We start from the raw sequence: 18,043 nt of genomic DNA, 5'->3' as shown, positions 1-18,043 counted from the left end.
TCCGGGACATTCTGTACTCTTACAAACCCAATATTAACAATTCTCTTAAAAGCCACAAAAATTCCTTCCTTCCTTCCTTCCTTCCTTCCTTCCTTCCTTCCTTCCTTCCTTCCTTCCTTCCTTCCTTCCTTCCTTCCTTCCTTCCTTCCTTCCTTCCTTCCTTCCTTCCTTCCTTCCTTCCTTCCTTCCTTCCTTCCTTCCTTCCTTTCCTTCCTTTCCTTCCTTTCCTTCCTTTCCTTCCTTTCCTTCCTTTCCTTCCTTTCCTTCCTTTCCTTCCTTTCCTTCCTTTCCTTCCTTCCTTCCTTTCCTCCCTCCCTTGAAATTTCCTTGAAATTTCCTTAATTTGATGGTAAAATCAAATAAAATGTTGTGTTTTCCTTTTCCAGATAAAGTCTTTGTGTGTGTCAGTGCTGGATTCCAATGTCCTGGTGCAGAGGAACACTCTGGAAGCAATCCTCTTCTTTTTCCCGTTTTATACAGCTTTGGTAAGGGGATTCTTTTGGGATTTTTCCATGGAAGGTGTGTTCTGTGCAAGCAGCCCAGCTCCCAACTCTGCTATTGCCAAATGGCTGAATTTTGAACCTTCAAAATCCCTGAATTTTGGGATTTCTTGTGCCCCATCAATTTAAGGAGTGGAGGAGCCTCTGCTGCTTCTCAGAGTCTTTCCAGCTTCCAAGGCTGAAGCAATGATTTCACAGGGGCTTTTGGGGGATGTTTAGGATGTGCTTGAACTATTCAGGCCTGAATGGTTCATGTGGAAAACATTTGGAGTTTATTCAAGTAGGATTTTAGAATTTAGAATTGTCCACATTAAGTTATTTCTGGTAAAGACCAGGAGAGAAAATCTTACTTAAAACCAAAGTTATTCCCACTGTTTCCTCACCTTGCTGTAAGACAGGCAGTGTTTGGGATGGAGAGGAGAAGCTTTGGGCTGAGCTCAGGGTGGCCTCACAGGGCCTGGAGGAGCCCCAGGGAAGCTGGAGAGAGACAATTGCCAGGGGATGCAGGGACAGCACACAGGGAATGGCTTCAAACTGAAAGATTGTAGGGTTAGGTGGGATATTGGGGGAAAAAATTCATCTCTGAGAGGGTGGAGAGAGGCTGGGATGGAATTCCCAGAGCAGCTGTGGAGCCCCTGGATCCCTGGCAGTGCCCAAGGCCAGGCTGGACACTGGGGCTGGAGCAGCCTGGGACAGTGGGAGGTGTCCCTGCCATGGCAGGGGTGGCACTGGGTGGGATTTAAGGTCCCTCCCATTCTGTGACTCCATGAACCCACTTTGAGATTGTGTCACATTTCCTTTATTGATGACAAGGATGAGGGTGTTGAGCCTTTCATTAGTAAATCTGCTGACCACACTAAGCTGGGAGCTGTATCCTTCTGTTGGAGGGTGGGTAGGAAGGAAGGAAGGAAGGAAGGAAGGAAGGAAGGAAGGAAGGAAGGAAGGAAGGAAGGAAGGAAGGAAGGAAGGAAGGAAGGAAGGAAGATGGATGGACAGAGTCTAACAGGATGGAGTTTAGTAAGTCCCAGTGTTGAGTCCTGCATTCTGGCCACAAGAACCCCCTGCAATGCCAGAGGCTGGGGATGGGCAGTGCCCAGGCACTGGGCTGGGCAGTGCCCAGGCACAAAGGGACCTGGGGGCACTGACTGACCATGAGCCAGCAGTGAGCCCTGGGGGCCAAGGAGGGATGGCTCCTGGCCTGGATCAGGAATGGAGTGGCAGCAAGAGCAGAGAGGTCATTCTGTCCCTGTGTCTGTCCCTGTGTTTGTCCCTGGCTGTCCCTGTGTCTGTCCCTGTGTTTGTCCCCGTGTTTGTCCCTGTGTCCGTCCCTGTGTCTGTCCCTGTGTCTGTGCCTGTGTCTGTCCCTGTGGCTGTCCCTGTGTCTGTCCCTGTGTCTGTCCCTGTGGCTGTCCCTGTGTCTGTCCCTGTGTCTGTCCCTGCCTGTCCCTGTGTCTGTCCCTGTGTCTGTCCCTGGCTGTCCCTGTGTCTGTCCCTGTGTCTGTCCCTCTGTCTGTCCCTGGCTGTCCCAGGAGCAGGGAGCTCATTCTGCCCCTGCACTGCTGAGGGCACACCTGGAGTGCTGTGCCCAGCTCTGGCCCCTCAGTTTGGGAAGGGCCTTGGGACACTGAGCACACCCAGAGGGGACAACGAGGCTGGAGAGGGGCTGGGAGCACAAACCCTGTGAGGAAGCCCTGAGGGAGCTGGGGGTGCTCAGCCTGCAGAAAAGGAGACTCAGGGCTGCCCCCATCACTCTCACAGCTCCTGAAAGGTGCCTGTGCTCACCTGGGGCTGGGCTCTGTCTGCAGCAGCACTGACACACCCAGAGCACACAGCCTCGAGCTGCACCAGGGGAAATACAGGTTGGAGAGCAGGGAAAAGGTTTTTGCAGCCAGGGTGAGAAAGTTCTGGAATGGCTGCCCGGGGAGGTGGTGGAGTCCCCATGCCTGGGTGTGTTTAACAAAGCCTGGATGTGGCACTGGGGGCCAGGGTTCAGTTGGGGCTGGGCTGGACTCGATGGTCTTGGAGGTCTCTCCCAACCCGGTCATTCTGTGATCCTGTGAATTCTTGATATTTTTAGCTCACAAACCATTTTTCTGTTGATGCTTTGTTCCCTTTTCCCCAAAACATTTTTATTCCCAGTTCAAAACCCAGCCCATCACCACTTTGACTCCTTTCAGTGCTCACCAACAGATGAACAATCTTTCTTTTCCACCCCAGGACTGCAAGGAAAGCACCATCCTGCTCAGAAGGGCTGATCTGGTTTATATCCTGTCAGCAGCCACTCAGACCCTGCTGAGGAGAGACATGTCCCTCAACAGGAGATTGTATGCCTGGCTGCTAGGTACTGTGCCAAATCCAGAGATTTTCAATATTCTGCATACTTTGGAGCAAAAATAAATCAGTGTTTGAAATTTAAATACACTTCTTTAGCTGTTAATGAATTATGATAAAGTGGTGTTTATTTGCCATTTATTAAGTGCCTTAATACAATTAAATATTTGGTGAACAGGGCTTTTCTTTAGGGGTGAATTTATTTCTCTCTGAATCTCAGGGCATCTGATAAATTCTGGTTCCATCCTCAGCTTGTTCAGTGAACTAAAAGGACTAAAAGTTACTATTTTAACCTTATTTTTCTGGAAGAAATAGTGATTCCCAGTCTATTTGGCCTTGGTTTTGATTTCTGTGTTGTGCTCAACATCTGGATGCCCTCAAATTGGGACTGTGGGCTGTTGAAATGCCAAAGATTGAAAATGCAGAGTAAATTCAATATAAACCCCTCAGTGCTCTGTGCTGCTTTCTGAGCTCCTCCTGCCTCTGTTTTCTTGTAGGTTCTGATATTAAAGGTGGCACTTTTGCTCCAGACTCCACCACTTCTGAAGACCATGCTGTTTATTTCTTTGGAAAATACTCTAAAGATCTTTTGGTTGAGGTTGGTGTGCATTTAATACAGATATATTCCAAATAAATTCATGATCCTTGCAATTTTAGCTCAAACTGTGTCCAGAATCATTCTCAATTTTTGGTTTGTCCTCCCCTCTCTGTCCCTGTGGTTACATTTCCATCTGTGCTGTTTTTATCCCAATATTGGATCGCTTATGGAATTTAAGGGAACCAAAGGGAAGAATCTTGGCTGAATTACCTGAATTATTTACAATAATTTTAAGCTACCTGAATTATTTAAAAATGTTTCTCTGGCTAAGATCAGCCTTTGAGTAGAGATGATGGGAAGTTGGAATTGATTTGTTTACCCTGGATGGAAAGTTAGAGTTCATTTGTAGTCAGTCCTAAACAAAATCAAATTTAGCAACACTTCAGCCCTTATTGAGATGACAATCTGTCTCTGGTGGATAACATTGTGATAACATTGTGATGTTTTCCTTTTCCTAGAGTTTGATTGTGATTCTGCATCAGAAATTCCCAGAGGCTGACCCAGAGGAGCAGCACCAGGCTTATCTCAAACCCTTCCGGATCCTTATCAGCCTCCTGGACAAACCTGAAATAGGTGAAGTGTTCATCCCAAACCTGAGCAGGACTTAACAAAACCCTGCCCAACCCTAATCCTGTGGGTGTGGGAGTGTGCAGGAGGCTGTTCCTTGCCTTGGCCCTGCTCTGGAACAAATTCCCAGGTTTGGGAATTCCCACAGAGCCCTGCAGAGCATGGATGGGTCCCAGGGAGGGAAATGCAAATCTGTGCCCTCCTGGAGGGTCAGCACAGCCCAGGCTGGGGGTTCTGCCAAGCCCAACCCTGCAGGCTGGGACAGAGAGTCCTGAGAGCTGCTCAGGCAGGAAAAGGCCCTGGGGGTGCTGTGACAGGGGCTGGACACGAGCCCAGGGGTGCCCAGGGGGGCAGGAGGCCCCTGGCAGCTGGGCTGGATGGGGAATTGTGTGTGCAGCAGGAGCAGGGCAGGAATTGTCCCTCTGTGCTGGCTCTGAGAGGCCCCTCCAGGGCTGGGCCCAGTTCTGCTCCTGCAGGAGAGCCCTGGAGGGGCTGGAGCGTGTCCAGGGCAGGGAACGGAGCTGGGCAGGGGCTGGAGCCCCAGGAGGGGCTGAGGGAGCTGGGAAGGGGCTGCAGAATCCCTGAGGGAGCTGGGAAGGGGCTGCAGAATCCCTGAGGGAGCTGGGAAGGGGCTGCAGAATCCCTGAGGGAGCTGGGAAGGGGCTGCAGAATCCCTGAGGAGCTGGAAGGGGCTGCAGAATCCCTGAGGAGCTGGAAGGGGCTGCAGAATCCCTGAGGAGCTGGGAAAGGGCTGCAGAATCCCTGAGGAGCTGGAAGGGGCTGCAGAATCCCTGAGGGAGCTGGAAGGGGCTGCAGAATCCCTGAGGAGCTGGAAGGGGCTGCAGAATCCCTGAGGAGCTGGAAGGGGCTGAGGCTGGAGCAAAGGAGGCTCAGGGGCCCTCGTGGCTCTGCACAAGTCCCTGCCAGGAGGGCACAGCCAGGGGGGTTTGGGCTCTGCTGCCTGTCCCAAGGGAAAGGAGGAGAGGAAATGGCCTCAGATGGCACCAGGGCAGGCTCAGGTTGGAGACTAGGACAGAAAATTTCCCTGGCAGAGTGGTCAGGCCTTGGGCTGAGCTGCCCAGGGAGGTTTGGAGTCACTGAATTGTCCCAGAGCAGTCTGGATGTGGCCTTGGGGACAGGGATTGGGGTGAGGGCACTGGATGATCCTGAAGGGCTCTTCCAGCCTTGGTAATTCTGGGGTTCTGAGCCTTGAGCTGGCATCTGAGGGCACTTTAAAGTAGCACTTCCCCCCTTGTGTCAGTATTGAGCTCCATTTGTTCCTTGGGTGGATCTGCCCTTCCCTCTCTATGTCTGTCCATGCAGCACCAGCAGGATCAGGCTCTGCCCTTCCTTATTTCAAGGGCAAATTCACTTTTCTGCACTAAAGAATCAAACCAAAGTGACTTGACAAATTTTTAAAAATATTTTGGGTGGGGAGTGATGTCACCAAAGAGATTGTTTCTGTTAGAAATGTATTGATTAATCTAATTCAGAAAATAAATGAGGGACATTGCCCTGCTGGATGTGTTGCTTGGCTGCCTGACAATGTGCATTAATCCAAAGTACAAATAAAGGGATCATAAATCCCTTTTAAACCAGGGATATTCAGCTAAACTGCATTATCCTCTTTAATCTTCCCAGTCAGAACATAAAGTTTGACTCCTTGAGCCTTAAGCCATTAAGACTTTCACTCTCTTTAGAAATGGATTTAACAGTGTAAAAATTATTTAAAGGTATCAAATCAAACATAACAAGCTTTGACCTTTTCTGCTATTCTTAGTCACTTTAACTTTTGTATTTTCATTTTTAGAAGCACTCACTGCAATGTTTTATACACTACTTTTTTTTTTTTTTTTTCATTATTCCAAGTTTAGGGCACTGAAATTATTATTTCTTCCCCTCCTCTGTGGACAATTCCTGGATTTTTTTCCCCTTTCCTTGCAGGGCCACAGGTTGTTGGGGATCTGTTCCTGGAAGTTCTTAGAGCTTTTTATTCCTACTGCAAAGACACCCTGGGTTCTGATCTCAAACTCAGCTACAACCAAAGTGGCAACACCCTGGCAAGGTATGACAGATTTCCAGCTCTGAGCTGAAACTGCATCATTTTGTTTAAGTTTAATGGTTAAAATGAAGGAGTTTAATGAAGTTTTGGGTTGTAACAAAGGGACTTTCTGGCCAGAGGATGAAATTTTTTCTCTGGCTTCCCCTTTTCTCTACACACAATGAATTTCTCTTGGATTAGCAGAGAAAAAAATGAAGTTTGCTGCATGTGATGGGTGTGGAGTAACCACAGTGACATCAGGCTGCTGACAGAGCTCAGCCTTGTGACTCCCATCATCTGAAAGATGCTCCAGCTCCAGAGTGATTTAGCCTTTGATTAAAAAAAAAATTAAAAATCAACATTTTTTAGCTTGTAGAGAAAGGGGAAATGAGATTTTTGAGTCCATCAGCTCATGTGATGTGAATCCTCACTGACATCTCCTTTTCCTTTCCTTTTCTCTCCTTTTCAGTGCAATCAAAGAGAACAAAAATGCTTCAGAAATTGTCAAAACAGTGAATTTGTTGATCACGTCCTTGAGCACTGATTTCCTCTGGGATTACCTGACCAAATGCTTTGAAGATTGTTTCAGGTGTTTATGTTGTGCTCTCAAAAATGCCATTTCAGAGCTGTCTGTACAGGATAATAACATTTACTGCAGCTTTTAAGGGCCATCACACATGGTAGAACCAGCCAGGTCTGTAAGTTGTGTCCACAAATATTTCAGGAGTGCAGCCAGGTAAACAGTTAGATGGGAATTTCAATCTGGGAACAAAAAAAATTCCTTTCAAATCAACAGAAGAAGGAAAAAGGGTTGGGAGGGGAGGTGGAGAGGTCTTTATAGAAGAAAAATTAAGATACTAAAGGGGCTTTAGGGTCTCTTCCAACCCTCTGGTTAGATAATATCTCTCTTTTTGTCATTTTCTAACTCTAAGAAAGAAGATTCTGCAATCTGAAAATCAGCAGTTCATCATACCACACAGAGCTGAGGTTGTTTTGACAGAATATTTTCCCCCGGCCTGTTAGAAACCCTTTGCCTCAGAGCTGTTCAGTATTTTGTGCTGACTTTAACAAAGCTTTTTGCTTGTAACCAGAATTTTACCCTTCCATAATAAAAAAAACCCTTCCATAAGAATGTTTCTTTCACTCCAGAAACAAATCCACGGGGATGAGGTATCCTCTGGAAAATGTGAGCACTCCTCCCACCATTTCAGAGCTGTGCACTCTGCTGGTGTTCCTGCTGGATGTGATTCCTCTGGTAAGGCTGGCTTTGACAATCCCTCCCTCCCAGTGATGGATGGGATGGGATAACTCTTTAAACATTCCTTTTTTTTTATTGCAGGAGCTCTACTCAGAAGTGCAGACTCAGTACCTGCCCCAGATGCTCAGTTACATGGTGCAGTCTCTCCTGGAAAACATGGAGGTCTTGGGGCTGCCAGAACTCACTCATGCCTTAAAAACCTGTTTTAAGGTGCTCAGCAAGGTGCAAATGCCTCCTTCCTACCTGGACACTGAGACTGGCAGTGGCAATGGGGTAGGTGACTTTCAACCCCTCAGAGAAGGGGTGAAACCATTTAAAAGTCTTGGTTTCAATGATTTTGGGACAGAATTTAAAATAATAAATCTTAAAATAATAAATCTCCTTCAGCTTTAATTACAATTGCACATGAAGGGAGCCACAGGAAAGGTGGAGAGAGACAATTTCAAAAAAATCCAATTTCAGAATTGGATGGAGAGAGACAATTTCGAAAAAGATGGAGGGACAGGACACAGGGAATGGCTTCAAACTAAAAGGGAGTAGGGTTAGATGGGGTACTGGGAATTATTAATTGTTCCCTGGGAGGGTGGAGAGGGCTGGGATGGAATTCCCAGAGAAACTGTGGCTGCTCATCCCTGGAAGTGTCCAAAGCCAGCTTGGAGCAGCTTTGGAGCAGCCTGGGACAGTGGGAGGTGTCCCTGCCATGGCAGGGCTGCCACTGGATCATTTTTTCCAACCCAAACCTATAATTCTATGAAATTCTTAAGTACAACAATAAAGATTTTTTTGAAACTTCCCTTCTTTGGCTCCTTCCAGAGCACCCTGCTGCCTTGTTTCTCTCACTGGGTGTTCAGTCCTGGCCTGTGTGAATTATTTGTGGCACTGAAGGGGTTTATTCTTGTCAGCCCCTGAGAAGGATGGATGTAAATTGTTTTGGAAGCAGAATGCAATAGCTAAAAACTGGAGTGAGCAAATGCAGCCCAGCTTCACAGCTGGTTGGGTCTGCAGGGCTTGCAGTGAACATTTCAGTGGAGCACAAAGGGGCATTGTTGGTGTGCAAAGGAGCATGAGCAATAAATGGGGTACAGCAGGGCCAGGAGCACAGCCTGCCAAAATGTGTATATTTATATATAATAAATATATATATGTATATATATTATATTTTATAAAATACATTTATATATAATATAAAAATTACATATACAGATATAATATAAAAATATACATTTTAATATAATACATTTATACAGATATTGGGTTTTAAAGGAAAATAATGGAGCTGCTCTGGGGGGAAATGGGTCACATCCCTCTGCTTGATCAGTCAGTTATACAGATATTTATATATAATAAATATATATATTTTATATAATATATTTATACAGATATTGGGTTTTAAAGGAAAATAATGCAGCTGCTCTAGGGGAAATGGATTTAAGGGAGCACATCCCTCTGTTTGATCAGTCAGTTATACAGATATTTATATATAATAAATATATATATGTATATATATATTATATTTTGTATAATATATATATACAGATATAGGGTTTTAAAGGAAAATAATGGAGCTGCTCTGAGGGGAAATGGGTTTAAGGGAGCACATCCCTCTGTTTGATCAGTCAGTTATACAGATTTTTATATATAATAAATATATATATAATATATTTTATATATATATTTATACAGATATTGGGTTTTAAAGGAAAATAATGGAGCTGCTCTGGGGGAAATGGGTTTTAAGGGAGCACATCCCTCTGTTTGATCAGTCAGTTATACAGATTTTTATATATAATATATTTTATATATATATTTATACAGATATTGGGTTTTAAAGGAAAATAATGGAGCTGCTCTGGGGGAAAATGGGTTTAAGGGAGCACATCCCTCTGTTTGATCAGTTATACAGATTTTTATATATAATAAATATATATATTTTATATAATATATTTATACAGATACTGGGTTTTAAAGGAAAATAATGGAGCTGCTCTGGGAGGAAATGGGTTTTAAGGGAGCACATCCCTCTGATGAATCAGTTATCTGAGGTTTATACAGATATAAATATATAATAAATACATATATATATAAGGTATTTTATATTTTACAGATATTGGGTTTATACAGATATTGGGTTTATACAGATAAACTGTATTCATACAGATAAACTGAGATATTTATATATGATAAATACATATATATAATACATTTCATATATTATATAAAATTTTATAATATTAATAGTAATAGTAATAGTAATAATTACATATAATATCATTTTTATATAATTAATAGTGTGTGTTATATTATATTATATTATATTATATTATATTATATTATATTATATTATATTATATTATATTATATTATATTATATTATATTATATATTATTATATATTATTATATATATTATACAGATATTGGATTTATTCAGATATTGGATTTTAAAGGGGAGTGATTTGAGCTGCTCTGGGGAGAAATGGGTTTTAAGGGAGCACATCCCTCTGTTTGATGAGTCAGTCGTGAGCTTTATAGAGACATTTATATATGATAAATATATATAATAGATAAAAAGAAATATATATAATATAATTATTTATAAATAATAAAATATATGATATATTATTATATATAATATATTTATACAGATAGTTGGTTTTAAAGGGCAATGAATGGAGCTGTTCATAAACAGCTGCAATCCTGCAACCGGGAGTCACAAACATCAGTTTTTCCTTTTTCTGTCCCTGCTGTTCTCCAAGTGAGCCCTCTGTTGGCAGTGCCCCATTAACCCCGTCCCTGCTGCTGTTGCAGAGCCCAGTGCCCAAGGCAGACGTGGACACAGCCCTGGAGGGCAGAGCTGGGCTGCAGGAGGAGGAGGAGGAGCAGGTGCCAGCGAGGACATCGCCTCCCTTCCCCACGCTCAAGTCAGAGGACAGCGGCATCGGCCTGAGCGCCTCCTCCCCAGAGCTGTGCCAGCACCTGGGGCTGCCCACGGTCACCCTGGACAGAGATGGCGTCTGGAAAAAAGGAGGCAGCATCCAGAAAACGCTGCACTGCATCCAGGAGCTGGTGGCCAAGTTTGCCAGCAAGTACATTTTTGGGGTGCAGCTCCAAGAAGTGAGTCCTGAAGGGATTGCAGCGATAAATCTGAGCGGGAAGGAGAAAAAGGAGAATGGCTACAGGGTACCTGAGAGTGGCAACAAGAAGAAGAGTCCCTGGGATGGCAAACAAATCACTGTGCCCCAGGTGAAGCAAATGCTCTCAGAGCTGTTCTCAGCCAGGGGCTCGCCCTTCAGGAGCAAGAATTCCACTGCTCTCCTCTCTGAACACAAAAAGGAGAAGGAGGAGGAGGAGGAGTGGGACCTGGAGCTGGTGCTGGGGCCCCTCAGAGGGGACTGCAAGGAAGCTTTCTCTGCAGCTTGTCACCTGCTGCTGGACTGCACCACATTCCCAGTGTACCTGTCTGAGGACGAGATGGAACACTTGTACCTCTCTCTGTTCCAGGGGCCTGGTAAGAATTCTCCTCTCCTGAGCATTTTTAGGATGCAAACAGTGAGAGCTTGGCTGTTTTCAAGACTAGATCCAGTAAAAAACCCTTGGACAGGGCTGAAGGCAAATTGGGAATTAAAGCCTCACCCACCTCAGCATCTGGGGTGTGTCTGGCAGCTGAGTTTTACCAAGCTTCCTCAATTCAAATACTTTTTGGAAAAATTCCACTAGAAAATTTGGAACTGAAGAGAGACAAAGACCTCCTGGCCTGTACGGCCCTGCATGGTTCAGGAATTTCAGGATATCCATCTCTGTTGTCCATGGGTTGTATCCCTAAAAAGGATGTTTTAGAGGAAGATGGGTGTAGGTGGAAAATTTGACCTCTAAACCATAACAGAGGCAAAATCATCTCTTATCCCAAACCCTCAGCATTCAAAGGAGTTCAGTGTAACAAATAAGAATAATTCTGTACAGCTGGAGGGACTGTTTGTTCTTGGATTTCCAGTTCATTCCTTGGCTTTAGCAGGAGCTGGTATTGACCTGAAGGTTAACTCACAAACAGGTTTGTGGGGAATGGAGAGGTGGGAAACTGGAAAATTGGGTTCCTCACCTCACTCCACATTCCTGCTGTCTGATGATATTCCCATATCTCCATGGCTGAGCATGGGAATTAAAGAAGACTTAAAGAGTTGAAGAGAGTTAAAGAATAATTCCACTGCTCCCTCAGGAAAAGATGGCTTGGATTGATGTCAGCCACTCCAGTTGTAATTTATAAATCCTGAAAGGAGGGGCCTCAGTGCTACTAGAGGAGCATCCATGGATCCTGAGCACTCTGGAGCTCTTTGTGACAATGGCAGCTGGAAAACAAACCAGCAGCTCTAAATAATCAACGTATTAATTGGGAATATTTATTGGGAATATTATATATTATTGGGTTGGGAATAAACATAAAGGGCAAAACAGAAATCCTGGAGGTTTTGGGGTCCTGCAAGAGCTTTCTGCTGGGAGAAGTAGGGAAAACATGGAGAGGTTGTGGCTGCCTTATCCCTGGAAGTGTTCCAGGCCAGACTTGGAACCCTCTGGAACAGTGGAAGGTGTCCCTGCTATCTCCAAGGTCCCTTCCAGTCCAAACCTGCTGTGATTCCATGAGCTGTTGGTGACAGGATCTGGGCAGTCATTTTGGTCCTGTCACCTTGCTTATTTCATGTGCATTCTTTTGCTCCTTTTTTCTGCCAGGGTTAAGATTAAATGTGTGGGAGGGTATTTCTTGTTGGGGCTCAGATGTTTATCAGTTCTTATCTCTGTTACAATCTCACAAACCCTGAGTTCTGCAGCGCTTCACTCCAACAAACTAAAAATGGAGCCCTGTCTCTCTCTCTCCAAGGCCTTTGAAGGATAAACTGTCCAATTGAGAAATGACACCTCAATTATTTTCACTTTTAACCCAATACCCAACCACCCGTGCCTGCAATGGGGACTTTTATCCAATGACACAAAACCACCCAAGCTGCAGATGGTCACCCTTCCTCCCATTGCTCCTGTAGTCCTGAAGATGATCTCAAAGAAAACAGATTTCTACCAGGTGTCCATTTTCTTTTCCTTTTTTTTCCATGGACAAGAAGGTGGAGAAGAAGGAGCAGCCTCCACCCTAAAACCTCCATCTTGCTTTCTATCTATTCCTGTATTCTAAACCCTTCAGCTCTGAGTTTCCCACCCTGTGATATCACACACTTCTATTCAAACTCCACACCTTTAATCTCAGTTTTATTATTGAATTTTGGAAGCTTCTCCAGGCCCTCAGGTCAGTGCAGTGTTCTCTGGGGGTCAGTGCCTGGCAGCACAGAAAATCTAAAATTCTCAGCATCCAGGGTTCTAATAGTTCCAAACCCTTTCTGTCCCTTCCCCTGTGAGCAGGAGGTGACCCCAGCTTCCCCCTGTGGCTGAAGTCCCTGATGACAATCTGCTGCTGTGTCAATGACTGCTACGTGCAGAACGTGTCCATCTTCACCCTCCTGGAGGTCATCAACCACTCCCAGTCCCTGGCCCTGGTGATTGAGGACAGGATGAAGAGGTACAAAGTGTCTGGCCACAACCCTTTCCTTGGCAAGCTGCAGATGGTCACCCTTCCTCCCATTGCTCCTGCAGTGCTGAAGATGATCTCAGAGAAAACAGATTTCTACCAGGTGTCCGTTTTCTTTTCCTTTTTTTACTGCCCAGCTAATTCATTGAATCCTGGGATTCTGAGGCAGTTTGGGAATTCTTTCTGGTAACAGGAAGCCAGGAGGGAAATGGCTGTTATTAGGAATATAACTATGAATATATTTATATTCAGTTGTTTGCTCTTTTTCCCTAGAGAGTTGCCTGTGTGCTGTGGAATCAGCTGAACAAGGAGACTCGGGAGCACCACATTGCCTGTGTGGAATTGTTCTACAGACTGCACTGCCTGGCTCCCTCAGCCAACATCTGTGAGGACATCATCTGCCAGGCCCTGCTGCACCGCGACAAGGTAGGTGCTGAGCAGCTGCAGCTCGTTCAGGGAGAGCAGGCACAACAGCCCTGGGGTGTTTCTGGGCAATGGCAGGGGGGAACTGCAGAGAAAGAGAAAAAAAATTTTTAGAGAAAAATATAATGTAATGTAATGTAATGTAATGTAATGTAATGTAATGTAATATAATATAATATAATATAATATAATATAATATAACATAACATAACATAACATAACATAACATAATATGACATAACATAATATGATATATTATATAATGTGATATAATGTGATATAATATGATATAATATGATATGATATGATATGATATGATATGATATGATATAATATAATATAATATAATATAATATAATATAATATAATATAATATAATATAATATAATATAATATAATATAATATAATATAATATAATATAATATAATATAATATAATATAATATAATATAATGTGATATAATGGAATGTGATATAATGTAACATAATGTAATATAATATAATGCAATGTAATATAATATAATATAACATAACATAATATAGCATAACATAACATAATATGATATATTATATAATGTGATATAATATGATACGATATAATATAATGTGATATAATGTAATATAATGTAATATAATATAATGCAATGCAATGTAATGTAATATAATGTAATATAATATAATAATATAATATATTATAATATAAAACATTATATATATAACATAACATAACATAATATGACATATGAGATAATATAATATAATATAATATAATATAATATAATATAATATAATATAATATAATATAATATAATATAATATAATATAATATAATATATAATGTGATATCATATCACATAACATAACATAACATAACATAACATAACATAACATAACATAACATAACATAATATATAACATAACATTATATGATATTATGTGCTATAATATAATATAATATAATATAATATAATGTAATGTAATATGAGATAATGTGATATAATGTGATATAATGTGATATAATGTGATGTAATGTGACATAATGTGATATGTGATAGAATAGAATAGAATAGAATAGAATGTGATATAATATAATATAATATAATATAATATAATATAATATAAATTACATTTTAATTGCTTAAATATTAATATATTTATTTATATTATTACATTTATTTACTTTATATCTTTATTTTGTATTTATGTTATAGATTTTTATAATATATGTTTATATTTTAAGTATAACAATGTTGAATTTGATCGAAACATTTATTTTTATAGAGCTAAGGATTTTTTCATTTTTGGTGTTTAAAGGATGTTTAGGAAGGAATGTGGATTAAATGCTTTATTTATTCAAGGGGTTTAGAATGAATTGTTAGCAATGTGGAGGAATGGTTTTTTATAGTTGTTATGTTTTCCAAGAGTCTGACAGGCTCTGTCCATGCTTTTACAATTCCCTGGGATTTGTTCAGCATGGGATTAGTGCTGGGCTTAATCTCTGGATACAAAATCTAGCCCTGGATATTAGCTGGGGTTTTTAGTTCAAGCACAAATCCTGTAGTTTTTGTCATGATTTCCCACTGCCCCAGCTCTACCAATATCTGTAAAATCACTTTATTTTAGCTTGATTTTATAGTATTTGATCTCACAATAAGCTGTATTCTAAGTGAGCTAGTTATTAATTATTTTCCTTCCCTAATACAATGACAGCACAGTTCTTTAACAGCTGACAGAACATTTTGCACAATAAAACTTTAACCAGTCTTTGCTATTGTTCTCCTGTCCTTGCAATTTTGCAACATAGAAGTTTGCAAACATTTTTAAAGCTTCCCACCAATAACCAATGTATTCCAATTTTGTTTCAACTTGGAAACCTCCCTAAATCTCCTTTTTTTCCTTGCCAAGGGGACAAGGCTGGAAGCTCTGTTCAGATTCTCTGTCATGTGGCACCTGACCAGGGAGATCCAGGGCAGCAGAGTGACCTCCCACAATCGCTCCTTTGACAGGTATTTCCACTCCCATTTGCATTTTTTATATTTATTTATATCATGCTTTATTCTCTTTTCTGAGGTGGGGAGGAGTTCTCTCTAGGGAGCATAAAAAAATGAACAAAAAGAACATTTTCCACTTCCTTGGAGTTTATCTTTGCAGGACACTCTGCATACTCTGTGGTTTTTCTGGGTGAAGGAAGTTGCTGTAAAAGTAGAAAGAGCTTCATAAAGGAGAAGGAGCTTTTCTGGAGAGCATTTTTTTTTTTAATCTTGGAGTGAATTAAATTTGCCTTCCAAAGAAAATAATACCAGCTCCTTGTAAAAATAAAAATCTTAGTTTAGTTTTACTTCCTATGGGATAAAAGCAAATAAATATGGGAAAGAACTTGAAAAGTGGGAGGATTTGTGTGGCCTTGCTTGTACAATTCCTGAACTCAGTCCAGGAAAAGCTGCTTGGCCAAAGCTGTTGGAGCAGACCTCAGCCATTGAGCACGCTCTGGGTGTGTTCCCTGCCAGGATTTTATTGCTTGATTTGACTTATTTTAGGGATTTCAGCTGTCCTTGGTGCTGGTGATGCCTTGCAGTGGCTCCCTAGAGCAGAGGCTAGCCAAGATGAAGAGAATAAGAGCAGGTATTCATTAAAGGCTCCCCAGATACACCTGGGGCACTCAGAAGCCCCCAGAGGCCTCACCCAAGCTGGACAATGCTCACCAGAGTTTCACACAATTATCAGTTTGGTCATTTACATATCAGGGGTTAATTCTCGAGTTACAGCTTCAGGTAATGAAGTCATTCACCCCCAGTTTGCTCCCCCCAATTCACTTTTGTTTGTATTTTCAGGGCCTGAGGCTGTGGGGTGTCCCTGGATCTCAGGCCTGGGGGGATTGTTTGGTCTGACCAAAATGTGGAGACAGTGATGCCTTAAAGGCTGCCTGGAGCAGAGGCAGGGCAGTGTTAAAGGAATAAAGTAGGGATTCATTTAAAAGGCCTTTAAAGGATACACCTTGGGCAGTGCAAGAGCCCAGCTGAGGCTACACCCAAGATGGACCCAAGATGGGCCTGGGGTCAGGAGTTTTCTCACTTTTATAGGGTTTGGTCCATTTCCATGTTGGGGTTAATTGTCCAATTACAGCTCCAGGTTATGCAGTCCCACCCTTCCAGTTTGCTCTCCTCAATTTGCTGCTGTTTGTGTCCTTTTGGGCCTGGAAAAGGATTGTTTTGTGTGACTGAACTCTGAGGAGAACTTGCTAACACTTCATATGAAGTTCAGAGTTATATAAGCAGTACAAAATCTGGAATAAATGAAAGCTAAACCTGATGAAGGCATCAACAGTAACTAACACTTTATAAGGAGTTCAGAGTTATGCATTAATGTGTGAGAAATGGATTTGTAAGAATGCATTGTAAGACTTGTAAGAATGGATTTGTAAGAATCCGCCCACTAATCTATAAAATAATGAGTAAGAATCCATGCACTAAAGTGTGAGAAATCCATTTCCCGCATCAATGCAGTAAAGGATTTGTAAAGTCAGAAAAGCTGCTGATGTGGGGAAACAAACAAACTCCACAACTTTTTTGAAAGTTGTAAAGCCTGTATGTTTATTACATAAATACTAATATTGTGTTTGTGTTTATGTTTATGTTTATGTTTATGTTTATTCTTCTTAATAAGGCATGCTGCCTCTGGGAACTCCAGATCCTTTTTTATCTCCCTCTCAAATCCATATGCATTCAATTTCACAATAGGTTCATGCATATTCAATAGGTTCATCCATATTCATTCCACTGATTTCATGTGACATTTGCTAATAATTTTTTCGTATCAGAAAGAACTCGTGGGTGATCCTGCCCCGTTTCCCACAGCAGCCTCTGTCTGTTTCAGAGTTCAAGTGTCCTCCCTTATCTCTGTCCTGTAGCAGTTTCTCCGAGCGCAGGCTTTTTGCGAGAACGGGCAGTCAGACCAAACAGCAGCGTGTGCAAACCAGACACTTAACTCAAAGACGTCCACTTCACCTAAATCAGAATTTCCGGGAGATTTCCCCAGTGCCTCCCAGCAGCGCTGAGGCATCCCCCCCATCCCCACAGGTCCCTGTTCGTGGTGCTGGACAGCCTGACGTGCTCGGACGGGGCCATCGGGGCGGCGGCGCAGGGCTGGCTGCTGCGGGCGCTGTCCCTGAGCGACGTGGCGCGGATCCTGGAGCCCGTGCTGCTGCTGCTGCTGCACCCGCGCACCCAGCGCACCTCCCTGGGCTGCCTCGGCCGCGGCGCCCCCACAGGTACCACAGGGGATCCCTGTGCAAGGGAGGGATGATGAGGAGGACTCCATGGGTGTCAGAAGGATAATGATATACTTTATTATACTACATTATTTATTATACTATATTATAGTACTTATATAGAGAGAGTATAAATAGTATATAGCATATATATATTATATATATAATATTATGCAATTTATTATACTATGTTATATTTATTATACTATATTATTTATTATACTATAGACCTATATATACACGATATATACTATATAGCATATATATACTGTATAGCATATATATAATATATATTATATATGTACTCTATATATACACACACACACACTCACACATATATATATGCACACGCTATATACTATATAGTATATATACTCTCTCTCTCTCTCTCTCTCTCTGTATATATATATATATATAATACTATATTACTACATACCTCCCCAGGTCCCGCTGGGCCTGGTGGAAAAGCAGCCCACCCCCAGGGCAGGGAGAAA

The 18,043-nt window shown here is 42.2% G+C and overlaps 1 protein-coding gene across 2 annotated transcripts in view; it reads left to right on the top strand.

Moving 5' to 3' along the window:
- DOP1B (DOP1 leucine zipper like protein B) overlaps window positions 1-18,043 on the top strand; it is a 61,444-nt gene that overhangs the window by 25,326 nt on the left and 18,075 nt on the right. For both annotated transcript variants that reach the window (XM_058019214.1, XM_058019212.1), the window contains 13 exons: window positions 387-485; window positions 2,718-2,841; window positions 3,329-3,429; window positions 3,888-4,002; window positions 5,941-6,061; window positions 6,507-6,626; window positions 7,187-7,292; window positions 7,377-7,568; window positions 10,102-10,801; window positions 12,694-12,962; window positions 13,133-13,285; window positions 15,188-15,288; window positions 17,359-17,549. In XM_058019214.1, the coding sequence (XP_057875197.1) occupies window positions 387-485; window positions 2,718-2,841; window positions 3,329-3,429; window positions 3,888-4,002; window positions 5,941-6,061; window positions 6,507-6,626; window positions 7,187-7,292; window positions 7,377-7,568; window positions 10,102-10,801; window positions 12,694-12,962; window positions 13,133-13,285; window positions 15,188-15,288; window positions 17,359-17,549 (2,392 nt within the window). The remainder of the gene's footprint in view (window positions 1-386; window positions 486-2,717; window positions 2,842-3,328; window positions 3,430-3,887; window positions 4,003-5,940; window positions 6,062-6,506; window positions 6,627-7,186; window positions 7,293-7,376; window positions 7,569-10,101; window positions 10,802-12,693; window positions 12,963-13,132; window positions 13,286-15,187; window positions 15,289-17,358; window positions 17,550-18,043) is intronic.

This window comes from Melospiza georgiana, chromosome 2 (genome assembly GCF_028018845.1).
Source record: "Melospiza georgiana isolate bMelGeo1 chromosome 2, bMelGeo1.pri, whole genome shotgun sequence".
NCBI lineage: Eukaryota > Metazoa > Chordata > Aves > Passeriformes > Passerellidae > Melospiza > Melospiza georgiana.
Note: the sequence above shows the minus strand (reverse complement) of the source record. Positions and strands in the feature narration are given on the sequence as shown.